The sequence below is a fragment of the Durio zibethinus genome, chromosome 14 (assembly GCF_047325235.1).
Source record: "Durio zibethinus cultivar Kanyao isolate XHJ-2024 chromosome 14, ASM4732523v1, whole genome shotgun sequence".
NCBI classification, from domain to species: domain Eukaryota; kingdom Viridiplantae; phylum Streptophyta; class Magnoliopsida; order Malvales; family Malvaceae; genus Durio; species Durio zibethinus.
The window spans coordinates 3647735-3661135 of NC_143175.1; the positions used below are offsets into that span (position 1 = coordinate 3647735).

Consider the following 13401-nt stretch of genomic DNA (forward strand, 5'->3'; position numbering starts at 1 on the left):
TAGGTCAAAATTGTATTCTTAAACCTAAAAAGAAAAGTTTAGCAGAAGATCCCCTTCAATTTTGTGAAGTTTCCTTTGTTGGATGTGATTGGAGTATTTATAAAGTGCCTTATCCAATACGTGAGGTAAATAAAAAAGCCTATGAACCAAATGTAATTTCAGTTGGTCCTTATCACCATGGTAAGGAACACTTGAAGTCAATGGAAGTTATCAAAAGGAATTGCTTCAGTGTGATGTTTGAGCGGAGCAAGGATAAAGCCCAAGAGCTTGTATCAGCCATGAAAGGCATAGAAAAAGAAGTTCGCAAATTCTATGAACAACCTTTAGACCGCATTGACTCTGACAAATTTGTAGAAATGATGGTGCTTGATGGATGCTTTATTGTTCTGCTATTCCAAGGTAATAATTATCTACTTACAATTCTTGGTAAACTGAAGAAGGGGACTCGCACGGAGATATTAATTGATTTGTTACTACTCGAAAATCAGCTTCCTTTCTGTGTGCTTTTAAAGTTGTATGGCATGATCAAGATGCCAAATGTTGAAATAGATGAATTTCCCAGATTGGTTTGTTCTCTCTATTCAAAAGAAGTGTTACCAGGACCAGAGATATGTCTTCCTAAAGAGTTTCCCGAACCCAAAAGTATCAAGCATCTACTAGGCTTCGTACATAGTTGTTGGCTTCCTTCAGAAGTAGCAGAAGTAAAAGCAAAAGAAACAATAGCCCAACGCTTAGAGAAATTCATATACTGTGGAAGAAAGCAGGAGGAAGAAAGAAGCAAACGCTCATGGAAATCCATAAGATGTGCAACAGAGCTGAAAAAGGCAGGAATCAACTTCGAAAAGAAGGTTTGGAAACAGAAGAAAGGTTTGGAAACAGGGCTGAAGAAGGTGAACTTGTTCCATGGGAAGAAGAGAGAGAGAGGGGAGGAGCGTTCTGCCGAAAAACGAAGGGGATTGCCTTTTATACCCTCCAAAACGACGTCGTTTTGGCCTTAAGTAACCAGAGGATCCGCGCATTTTGCCGAAACCGACCCGAGCGTCGACCAGCTTTCCTGACCCGCGCGTGCTGCCCCTCCTCCAAGTCGAGCCTAGCTTTCAAGCTGCTCCCTCGAGCCGTTTCTCTTCCTTGAGCCGAGCCGAGCCTCGATCTGAGCCGCTCCAGGTTTTTTTTTTTTTCATTTATTTGTTTATTTGTTTTTTTTATTTTATGTATTTATTAGATTAGGTTTATTTAACATTCTTTTTATCTTTATTTTATTTTTATTTTGTTTTTTTATTTTTATTTATTTTCACTTTCATTTTTTTTATTTTATTATTCTATTTTCTTTAAATAAAAATCAAAATTTCCAAAAAAAAAATATTTTTGGGGAAAAGTTGAAAGTATCAATTTTCCTTAAAAATAAAATTTCAAAAAAAAGGGTTTTGAGGAAAAGTTGAAAGTATCAATTTTCCTTAAAGATCAAAATTTCCAAAAAATTATTTTTAGGGAAAAGTTGAAAGTATCAATTTTCCTTGAAAATCGAAATTTTCAAAAAATATTTTTGGGGAAAAGTTGAAAGTATCAATTTTCCTTAAAAATAAAATTTCAAAAAAAGGGTTTTAAGGAAAAGTTGAAAGTATCAATTTTCCTTAAAGATCAAAATTTCCAAAAAATTATTTTTAGGGAAAAGTTGAAAGTATCAATTTTCCTTAAAAATAAAATTTCAAAAAAAGGGTTTTGAGGAAAAGTTGAAAGTATCAATTTTCCTTAAAGATCAAAATTTCCAAAAAATTATTTTTAGGGAAAAGTTGAAAGTATCAATTTTCCTTGAAAATCGAAATTTCCAAAAAAATAGTTTTGGGGAAAAGTTGAAAGTATCAATTTTCCTTAAAAATAAAATTTCAAAAAAAAGGGTTTTGAGGAAAAGTTGAAAGTATCAACTTTCCTTAAAGATCAAAATTTCCAAAAAATTATTTTTAGGGAAAATTGAAAGTATCAATTTTTCTTAAAAAAAATAATAAAATAAATTTTCAAAAAAATATTTTTGGGGAAAAATTGAAAGTATCAATTTTCCTTAGAAATAAATTTTCAAAAAAAAGGATTTTTGAGGAAAAGTTGAAAGTATCAATTTTCCTTGAAAATCGAAATTTTCAAAAAATATTTTTGGGGAAAAGTTGAAAGTATCAATTTTCCCTACACAAAAAAAAAATCATTCTTTCCTTTCTTTCTATTTTCATTTTGATTTTGATTCTTCTTTAAATAATCCGACGACGGAGCCTCTGCAAGTGAAACAGTAGTTTTTATTGCATACTCTTGAGGTGAGGGAATTTTCTCAATTTTCTGCTAAAAGTATTAGAGTCAATTGAGAAAAATTTTCAATAATTAATTACTTGGTAAAATTTTAAGGCTTTTGGATAACACAAATTTAAGCTGGTACCATCTTTTGATGGGCGTTGTGAGGGTGCTATAACCTTCCTCACACGTAACCGAACTCCCGAACTCTGTTCTGGCTAGCAAACCTGAACCTATTCTTTTAGGGACCCTTAATTTTAGGTGTTCCCTGAAAGGACAGATTCTTTAGGTGGCCAATCGCACCTAGATAAAAAAGATTGGTGGCGACTCCTAAAAGTCAATGTCTAGCGATAGATCCCCAGATCTAGACGTTATGACAGTTGCCAAACTATAATAATGTATAAATTCATGGACCTATCGATAGATATAGACTTAAGAGTAACCACCAAGTTTTTTTGTTTATGTGTGATTGGCCACCTAATTGAATCTATCCCATTTGTAAAAAGAGTCCCAAATTTGATTTGGGTATATTTAAAATGTAGATTATGAATAATGAAATCATATTTTAAGTTAGGAAGTGCGATTATGTGTAAGGAAGATTATAGTACTCTCACAACTTCTATCCAAAGGATAGTATCAGTTTGATTTTAAGTTATCCAAGCCTTACAACATTTTTATGATTTTATCAAATAATTTAATTATTAAAAATTGAACTTAAAATTATTCTCATATTTAGTAGTAATTCAAGATAATTTTCTCACTTCATGAGTATTCATGAAAACTAGTGCCCCACTCTGAATAGGCTCTAATTTCGGATTTATTTAATTTTTTTGTTGTAAAAAAAAATTCATTTGTGAAAACATTTTATTTTCAAAAATATTTTTCATTATATTAGTAAGATTTTTTGTCAAATATTGTCCTTTAATATGTTGGCAGGATCAAAATTTTATCTATTTGTGAAAATAATTTATTTGTAGAAATATCTTTCAATATGTTGGTCAAATTTTTCATCAAGAATTACCCTCTAATATGTTGGTAAGATTTTAAAAATGAATTTTTTTTAAAAAAATCATTAAGTCCATTAATAGTTTAGTAAAACTTAATTTAAGATTTAAATCTTCAAATAGTTTGATAGGATTAGAAATTTTTATTTTTTTAAAACCTTGTTTTTAAAATTTTGAAAAAAAAAAGAAAAAAATCAATTACAATAGAACAAAAATCTTTATGCAAATAATACCATGCAATAATACTAAACTATCATGCAATAATATAATATATAAATTATCATGCAATTAATTAATAACCATGTAAAAAAATAATAAATAAATAAATAAAATATCATAATTAATCTTGCCTAATTTTATTTTTATTTTTATTATTATTTAATAATAATAATAAAACACATAGTAAAAAAATAAAAAGTGGGAATAAATAAAAAAATCAAAAATCAAAAGTGAAAAATAAAAAGAAAATGAAAAAAAGAAAGCTTGCAACTAGATCAGGTCACCAAACAGGTTCACACGAGGATCCACTCGAGTCGGGTGTGGATCCTGGCTTTGCAAAATGCCCTGTATTTCTCTTTTATAAGTGGCAAAGTTTTGGTTTTTTCCTTAATTGCCCCAGGTCTTCTCTCTCTCTCTAATTGATTTTCTCTAACTTCTCTTTAAAACAAATTTGTCGTTAAATTCAACCGACCTTGATGAACCCAGATTTCGATATCGAAAAATTCAACTAGCAGTCAGAATATTGGAACTTTTCGAAAGAATTGGATGAACCCAAAAATTGGAGCTAGGAAATTCGTCAATCTCATAAAAAAACCTAAAACCTTGCCGAAAAGTTAAAATCTTCAAAGGAAATTCAAAAGAAACCCAAAAAAAAAACCCCAAAAATTAAAATCATATCCAAAAATTCAAATCAAATTTAGAAATTCAAACCAAAAATTCTTAGAACCAGCCTAGACTCAAAATAATTCTAAAATCTAATCCAAAAACCAAAATCCAAGAAAAAAATCCTAGACCCAAATCCTAGAACTCCAAAAATTACCAAAACCACAATCCAAACCACAAATTGATAATCAAAACACTAACTTCTAGAAAACTCTAACAAGCCCAGAAGTCACAATTTCCCCAAATCTCAAAAATTTCAAAGATCAAAACCTAATTCTAGAGAACAACAAATTCCCCAATCAAGATCCAAACTCAAAAAATTTTGTACGATCCTAATTTCCCCAGAGAATCAACCCAAAACTGAGATCAAAAACCAAAAAAATTTCAATTGCTTTGAATTATTTCTTGCCAAGAATTTCCCCTAAATCGTGTGTGTTTTGTGTTCTGTTTATAGAAATTGAATCCTTTTAATTCAACTAGACATTTTGTAATTTGATTCTGTGAATTAATTCTAGAATTCTTTGTGATTTGATTGATTGTGTTATTAATTTCTAGAATTTGATTTTGCATGAATCTGTGGTTTCCTTAACAATAATCTTTATTTTTTTTTACTTTTTTATTTTGACCTTTTTTTTTCCTTTTTTTTCAACAAAATTAAAAATCTAAATCTAAATTAAAATTAATATTAAAATTAAGATCAAGATTAAAATTAAATTCAAATTATAATTAAAAATTTTGGGCTTTTATCTTATTGGCCCAATTCTTCCCAATTAGGCCCATTTTATGGTCGAAGGCCCATTTTTAATTTCAAAAAAAAAATTCGAACAAAATGAGGTATCTACATGATTATTTAAACATATGCAATTTTATTTTCTTACTTTAAGGTTACTTCTTTGTTATTAAGTATGTTGCATATACTTTTTTTATGACAATTACTTTTCAAATTATTTAATGAAATTTCGTACAAGTTTATTAGATACTTTTATATGTTTGAATTCATTCAAAACAAAGGGAATAAAAAATAGATATCATAATAAGAAAATCTTTTTTAAAGACTTAACTAAGAATGCAACTTAGAATTTTCTCAGCATGTTTGTCTTATTTTTTAAGATTTTCATTCCTAATTGTTTCAAGTTTAAATTTTTGTAATCTTTAAATTTTTTGCTATTTAGACCACCATATAATATGCAGGTATATTTGTTTTCATAATTCAATTCTTCTTGGTCATACATGATTTATAAGTATTCTTTAGTTTATATTCGATTTTATATATTTAATATTTTTTGTATTTAAATTATTTTATTCTGTTTTTATTTTTGTATAGATAAATTCCTTTCATGCAAGATAAAGATTTTTTCATTTGTTCAAAGTAATTGCCATTTTTTGTCTTATGCCAATACTTTTTTTTTTTTTTGCTTACCTATGTTTGATTGCCTCCATTATGAAATAAAACTATGAAATTTAAGATTTAAAATAATATAACTTGCCTTAGGTATAAATTGATCCTTTTGCATAATTACATTTGATTCCCTCAATTAGAGGAGAATATTATAAAATTTGATACTTAATAATAACATAATTTGCTTAAAGTATAAATTGATACATAGTTAAAAAAAGTATAAATTTCGCAATAATATACTATTATTTTCAAACCATGCAATTTTTATTAATTATTTGGTAAAAAGAGTGAAAAATCTCCTGTAGGTGAAACGCTGAGTTATAATTCTAATAAAACAAAAAAATTGCAGCCCCAAATATATATGGGTCATATTTTCTTGATGCATATGAATTATATGTAAAAAAATGCAGCGAATATAAATTTAAGTGTGCAAAATATATTTACATACTCATTCTTGATGGTCATGTGTGGCTTATATATACAACATATTGGAAGTTTATAATTTTCTTTTTGGTACATAGGATGTTGCAGTTTGCAGATAAGAAAAAATGCTATAAGTATCGATATTTGAATTTTAGACCTATTAAGTGTAATTTATTAAAGATAACTATACGAATAAATTGAATTAATCTCTATATTCATTTGAAGTTATTACTTTGTTAGTTCTCATCTATGCATATAAATTATACATAAACATATCATTAAACATAAATTTAAGTGTGAAAGAAATTTCCTAGAAAATTCTTGAATGGCTATAACAACAATAACAACAACACATTAAGTTTTATATCCCATATTTTGGGGCTGATTGTATAAAAAAAATTAAATAAAAAAATCGAGTTAAGTTGTAATTTAAACCTTTTTGTGTCATTCATTTCTATTAACAATTACTTTTTTATCTATTATTTTAATTATTATATTATTTTTTATTATTGCATTTATATCTTTCATAATCTATATATTTGAAAGTCAAATTTTACATATTTGAAGTTTTTTTGAATAATAAAAGTATGCATTTATTTTTATTTAATGTTGCGTTCTTTTGGTACATGATATGATATTCTTATTAATGCATATGAATCACGCATCGATAATACATTAAACACAAATCTTAACATTCAATACACATGTGCAAGGTTTCTTGGGTGGTTGTATGGCCTTGTGCATGCTATAACTACTAATAAAAACAAACTTTTGGTTGTTAGGATTTTTTTTTTTAAAATAATTTGTATCCAACCAAATCTTAAAAAACATATTACTTAAAATATTATATAATTGTATATATTTTTTAACGTTTGGTTCGGCTAAATGTTTTTTTAACAAAAACGAATGAAAAAAGTAAAAAAAATAAAATTCATATAATAAAATTTGTAAAATTTCGTGGAGGGGACTCTTCACGGGACATCTCTTTTTTTTTTTTTTTAATTTCTGTGTTTTTTTTCTTTTTTTAATTTTTTAAATATTTTCTTTTTTTATTAAATTAGATTATTTTTATGATAAAAAAGTGATTGCACTTGGGATGATAAAATAATCGAATATGATGATTTATGATTTGTCCTGTTTAATTATGTGCTTTTTAAACAAATCAAATACGGGTAGAGTTTTTAAAATTTTTAAATTGAAATTGAGTTCCAGCTCTTTTGGGTTTTTGTATTGTTTGAATAACAATTATAGACAAATAACAAAAAAAGAAAAGAAAATTGAAACGTCCATCAACGACAATAAATGTAAAAATATGACTTGAAAGAAGCAATCCTTGTAAACGTCCGCACCAACAATAAAGGTTGAAACAACGGTCAAACAAACAAAAATTACGTCATTTATGACGCTGTGATATCAATTGCTTTAAACATGATAATTTTAAATTTTAAATATAATATAATAATATAATGAAAAAAAAATAAATTATATATAAATTTTTAAAAAATATGTTTCACATTTATTCATATTAATATGTATAAATTTAGATACAGCACTATTCATCTCTTATACACATTGATACAATTAAACATATGTAAAATATGAAATACATATTTAAATAAAATATATCATACAAATATACGTTTAACACATGACAAAATATGAAAAAAACATTTAAAAAATTATGTCACATGAATATACGTTTAATTTATTTTTATATTAGTATGATAGGTTATTATTTAGTAATTTATTTTTTAATCTTTAATATGTCACCATTTTGGATTTGTTACTGCTAAAAACAAATATAATTATGTATATATTTATGATTTTTATATTAATAATGTACATATTAAATATATGTATATATTAAATGTATATTAAATGGGTATCAATTTTTATATTTTTCAATATGCAAGTATTTTTTATATTAATAATGTTTATATTAAATATATAAATATATATATAAATCTTAACTTATTAGATATATATTGTTATTTATAATTTTTTATAATAAAATAAAAAAAAAATTAAATTGAGAATGATAATATATCCTTAATTTTTAATAACAAATAACATCCAATACATTCAATACACATGCGCACGGTTTCTTGGGTGGTTGTATGGCCTTGTACATGCTATAACTACTAATAAAGACAAACTTTTGGTTGTTAGGATGTTTTTTTCTTTTAAAAAAAATAATTTGTTCCAAACCAAACCATAAAAAGCATATTACTTAAAATATTATATAATTGTAAATATTTTTTAACGTTTGGTTTGGCTAAATGTTTTTTTAACAAAAACGAATGAAAAAAGTAAAATAATAAAATTCATATAATAAAATTTGTAAAAGTTCGCGAAGGGGACTCTTCAAGGGGCATCTCTTTTTTTAAATTTCTTTGTTTTTTTTTATTTTTTTAAATATTTTCTTTTTTTAATTAAAATGGATTATTTTTATAATAAAAAAGTGATTGCACTTGGGATGATAAAATAATCGAATATGATGATTTAGGATTTGTCCTGTTTAATTATGTGCTTTTTAAACAAATCAAATACGGGTAGAGTTTTTAAAATTTTTAAATTGAAGTTTGGTTCGAGCTCTTTTGAGTTTTTGCGTTGTTTGAATAACAAATTATAGACAAATAACCAAAGAAAAAAAAAACAAAAATTAAAACGTCCATCAAACAACAATAAATGTAAAAAAATGACTTGAAAGAAGCAATACTTATAAACGTCCGCACCAACAATAAAGGTTGAAAACAACGGTCGAACAAATAAAAATTACGTCATTTATGACGCTGCAATCATCAATTGCGTTAGACATGACAATTTTAAATTTTAAATATAATATAATAATATAACATAAAAATTATATATAAATTTTTAAAAAATATGTTTCGTATTTATTTATGTTGGTATGCAAAAATTTATATATGGCACTATTTATCTTTTATACATGTTAATATGATTAAATATATATAAAACATGAAACACATATTTAAATAAAATATATCATATAGATATAACATAACATAAAAAATATATTTAATTCAATTATGTCACATGAATATAGGTTTAATTTATTTTTATATTAGTACGATAAGTTATTATTTAGTAATTTACTTTTTAATCTTTAATATTTCATTATTTTGGATTTGTTAATGCTAAAAACAAATATAATTATGTATATATTTATGATTTTTTATATTAAAAATGTACATATTACATATATGTATTTGTTAAATGCATATAAAATGGATATCAATTTTCATATTTTTTAATACTCAAGTATTTTTTATATTAGTAATGTTTATATTAAATATATATATCTTAACATATTAGATATCTATTATTTTTTGTAACTTTTTATAATAAGATTTTAAAAAATTCTTTAAAAAAATTTGAGAATGATAATATACACTTAATTTTTAATAACAAATAACATCCAATATTACAATCATTGATCAAATTAATTCAAATCACATGAAAATAAAATAAGAGATTACGCATATTATACTTATAATGCGATATTTAATAGGTTTGATATTTAAATCCCAATATTTGTAACTTTTTTTCTATCTCAAGCTACGGCTTCCTTTACATAAAAAGTAACATGTATAATGATAAGAAACTATATAATCATCTTAATAACATGAATCATAATAAGAAATTATTTTGATCATAAAGTCAAAATAAAAGATTATAAACTTGAAATTAAAACCAATACATATTCTAAATAATATGTATAATATAAAAAATTATACAATTTATTTTACATTACATGATAAAAGATTATTTAAAGATTATTACTGCAAATATACATCTCAATGACTTATTTAATTATTTTATTCTAAATCACATGACAAGAAATTATATATTTGAAATTAAATGTGTAATAAGCTATTGTTTAGTATTTAATGTCTTCCATTATTTAGTATTTAGTCTTGCTTCTAATTATAACTTGTAAATTGATAGTTGTTTATTAATTTAGTTATGTTATTCATGTATATTTGTGTTATCATATATATTTATGTTACTTATATCTATTCATATATATACGTATTTTGTATAATCATATTATTTGTATCTATTTATGTCGTATTGTGTTATATATATCGCATTTAAATGAATTAATTATATGCGTGTTAGTTTTGTCATGTCACATGTAAATACATAATAAATATATTATGTTCACGTTTAAGATTTAGACATATTTTATAATTCGTATCTTATCTGTATTTTAATAATTTGTGATATTATACGTACCAAATATAACATGATATATGACACAAATACAAAAATTGTGAAATTTTAATTGCTTTGAACTGTCCTTAATCGTGGTATGCTAGCTTGAACTTCAAATTAATTTGTATTTGTTTGAAAAAAAATGTAAAATTTTACTTTTATACGGCAGAATAACATATACTAGAAAATTTATGTTTTATTTTTATTTATCTATATATTCTGAATCAATTTTACTACCTATCATTTTCTTTTACTATATAATAATTTTTTTTTGCTAAAAAACAATAAGAAAAAAAAGAAAAGCGGAATAATATATAAATATATATTGAATAAAAGGAAAACTCACATCTCGCTACAACGTGCCAGGTCAATTGCTTGTTATAAGGAAAAGAAAATATAAGAGGACTGAATTGTACATAGCTCTCCTAATTTGGATGAAGAATGGACTTTGGATTAAGATAAATGCGTATATTATTTTTAGATTTTCCTGACGTATTTCACTTATAAGTTTTTTGTAATTTTATAATTGTTTAATCATAATAAAAATTTGTTATTTATAAATATAAATTTTATATAAATTATAATTATATTAGAGGTGATATGCTTTAGACTTTAGATAAATTAAAAAGGTTTGTACTATCGTAGTTGCAAGTACTATTTTCGTTGTGATGTATATTATAGGTGATATGCTTTAGACTTTCGTAGACAAATTAAAAAGGTTTGTACTATCGTAGTTGCAAGTACTATTGTCGTTGTGATGTGTCATTATCATAGACAGTGCATTTATTTGAATATGTGAACTAATAAATTGATGTCATTCGTATATGTCAGTAAACAGTGTCTGTCCGATTCCAATTATAAATTTATAGATAAGGGATAATAAAAGTGATTGAATTCTAAAAGTCTGTTCAATCCATTATCATTTGGATTATGATGACTTCAGTATATTATTTCGTGCAATTATTTGAATATGTGAAGTAATAAGCTGATGTCATTCATATATGTCACTAAATACTTTTGTAGATATCTGCGTCATCATATATATATTATTATATTATGATATATAAAAATACCTAATAAGATTTGTCATATTAATATTTGTGCGAATGAGTTCTTTAGATGATATATGAGATGGTTTTTTTTTAAAAAAATATAATATTTTAAATTAAAAATTAAATAATTTTAAATTTATTTTAAAAATATCAAAATTATTTAAGTTATAATTACAAATCAAATTAATTTGGAGATATGTTATTTTAAAATTAAAATTTTGAAATATGAATTTTATCCAAATAATTTTAATTTTTTTATCAAATAACCTTATTTTACAAATTATTTAATTATGAAAACCTTTCATCATATTTTAAAAATATAAAAATTAAGTTTATCTAAATCTTTCAAAAACTTACTATATTTTTTTATCTTAATTTGTATCAAACAAAAATTATTTTTTCAAAAATCTATGTAAAATTTGAGATAATTTTTTCATATTAAATCTTTAAATAATAGAACTTATATCCATATCAACTCTAAGTATCAAATTTATATTTTAAAAATAGACAAAAAGTTTGATTTAATTTTTATCACTTATTATATCTTTTTAATTTTTTAAAGATTAATTTAAAAATTATCTATTTAATCTTAAATGCCAGCCAAGAATTATTCTACAAATTAAAACTTATAAATGTAATGTGTTATATCATCTTTTTTATTCTTAGTTTGCAACTTTTCGGAATTCTATTTCTATTGCAATTTATTTATATGATTTGCATCTTTATTTTTTCAAGGTATATTCTATTACTATTTCAAGTTTGTTTTTATGAAAATTAATATTTTTTTTCAATTTATTTTTCTTTTTTTTTACACATCTCCTAACATTTGTCATATTTTATATAGTAATTTGAATAAGACAAAAGTAAATGTATGCTTATACTTTTTTTTATTATTTAATTCATCATTCAATAATATATATGTTTTTATTTTTTTTAATAAAGACATGTAATTTATTTTTATTTGATATAAATTTTAGGTGTATAAATATTATTGCAAATAAAGATGGTACAAAGTGAAAATATGTAATTTTCTTCTTACTTTTTTAAAAAATTTATTTTTATGATAAGTTAGTCATATATAAAATTTTATATATATTTTACATTTTAAAAATTGAACATAATTTAATATTAATTTATATGTATATATACATGAAATAAGTAAAATGACAATTTAGTTCTAATTATAAATTTATAGATAAGGATAATAAAAATGATTGGATTTTAAAATTTCGTTCAATCCATTATAATTTTTAACGTTTCTCAAAGTTATTTGATAAAAAAATTAATAATTTAAACCTTCATACCTAATTCAAATTTAAAATATATTTTAAAATCGAATCAATATAAAATTCGAAATGATAACTATCAACTTGGATCTTTTAGATTTTGTTTGCAAAAGTAATTACAAAAAATAGAGATGAATCTTGTGAAAAAACATAAGTGTGCATAAAAGAATAAAAATAAGCATAGAAACTCTGAATTTGATAATTTTAGGAGAATAGACTATTATTAATTTTTATTGAGATACTCATGCACGTGATTTTCACTTATAACAAATTTACTAATTATAAGACTTGTTGTAAACACCATTTTTTTTTATTTTTATTTTTATTATTATTATTATTTTCTTTTTTCTTTTTTTCTTTTTTTTTCTTCTTTTTCTCTTTCTTTTCTTCCCGTTTCTGCGTTTGTCTTCTTCTTCCTTTCTTTTTCCTTCTTTTTCATCCTTATCCGATTCAAATCTAGTGTATTAAATGCACAATCCCTAAAGTCCAAAATCACTGTCGCTAGTCATCAACGACCGATCGACAAGCCGCTAATCACGAACGACAGGTGTGATTTTTCAGTTAAAAAATGGGTTTGAATCCCAGAAGATCTAGGATTTGAATCCCAACAAGCTCTATAAATAGAGCTTGTTATTTGCAAATGGAAGGGGGAAGGGCAGAACGGAAGCAAAAAACGACCAAAAAAAGAGAAAGGCAGCTTCTGTAAAAAAAAAAAATTTTGCAAAAACAAAAAAAAAACAACAGTCCCCTGAAATAGGGAACCCAGCGCCAGAAAGCCACTTAAAAAAAAAGGAGAGAGATCAGTCGATTCTGTTTAGAAAAAAAAAAAGAAAGGAGACCGA

At 24.1% G+C, this 13401-nt stretch overlaps 1 protein-coding gene across 1 annotated transcript; it reads left to right on the plus strand.

Moving 5' to 3' along the window:
* The first annotated feature begins 200 nt into the window (after nt 1-200).
* On the plus strand, nt 201-6101 carry LOC149514966 (uncharacterized). The gene is made up of 2 exons (XM_089742946.1): nt 201-890; nt 6081-6101. Exons 1-2 carry the CDS (start codon nt 201-203, stop codon nt 6099-6101), a joined length of 711 nt encoding a protein of 236 aa, XP_089599072.1.
* Nucleotides 6102-13401: the final 7300 nt, after the last annotated feature.

Excerpts from the sequence above, each read along its gene's own strand:
- LOC149514966 (XM_089742946.1), top strand. The coding sequence starts at position 201 with ATGGAAGTTATCAAAAGGAATTGCTTCAGTGTGATGTTTGAGCGGAGC. Across the intron at positions 891-6,080 it reads TGGAAACAGGGCTGAAGAAG|GATGTTGCAGTTTGCAGATA; the intron begins GTGAACTTGTTC and ends TTTGGTACATAG.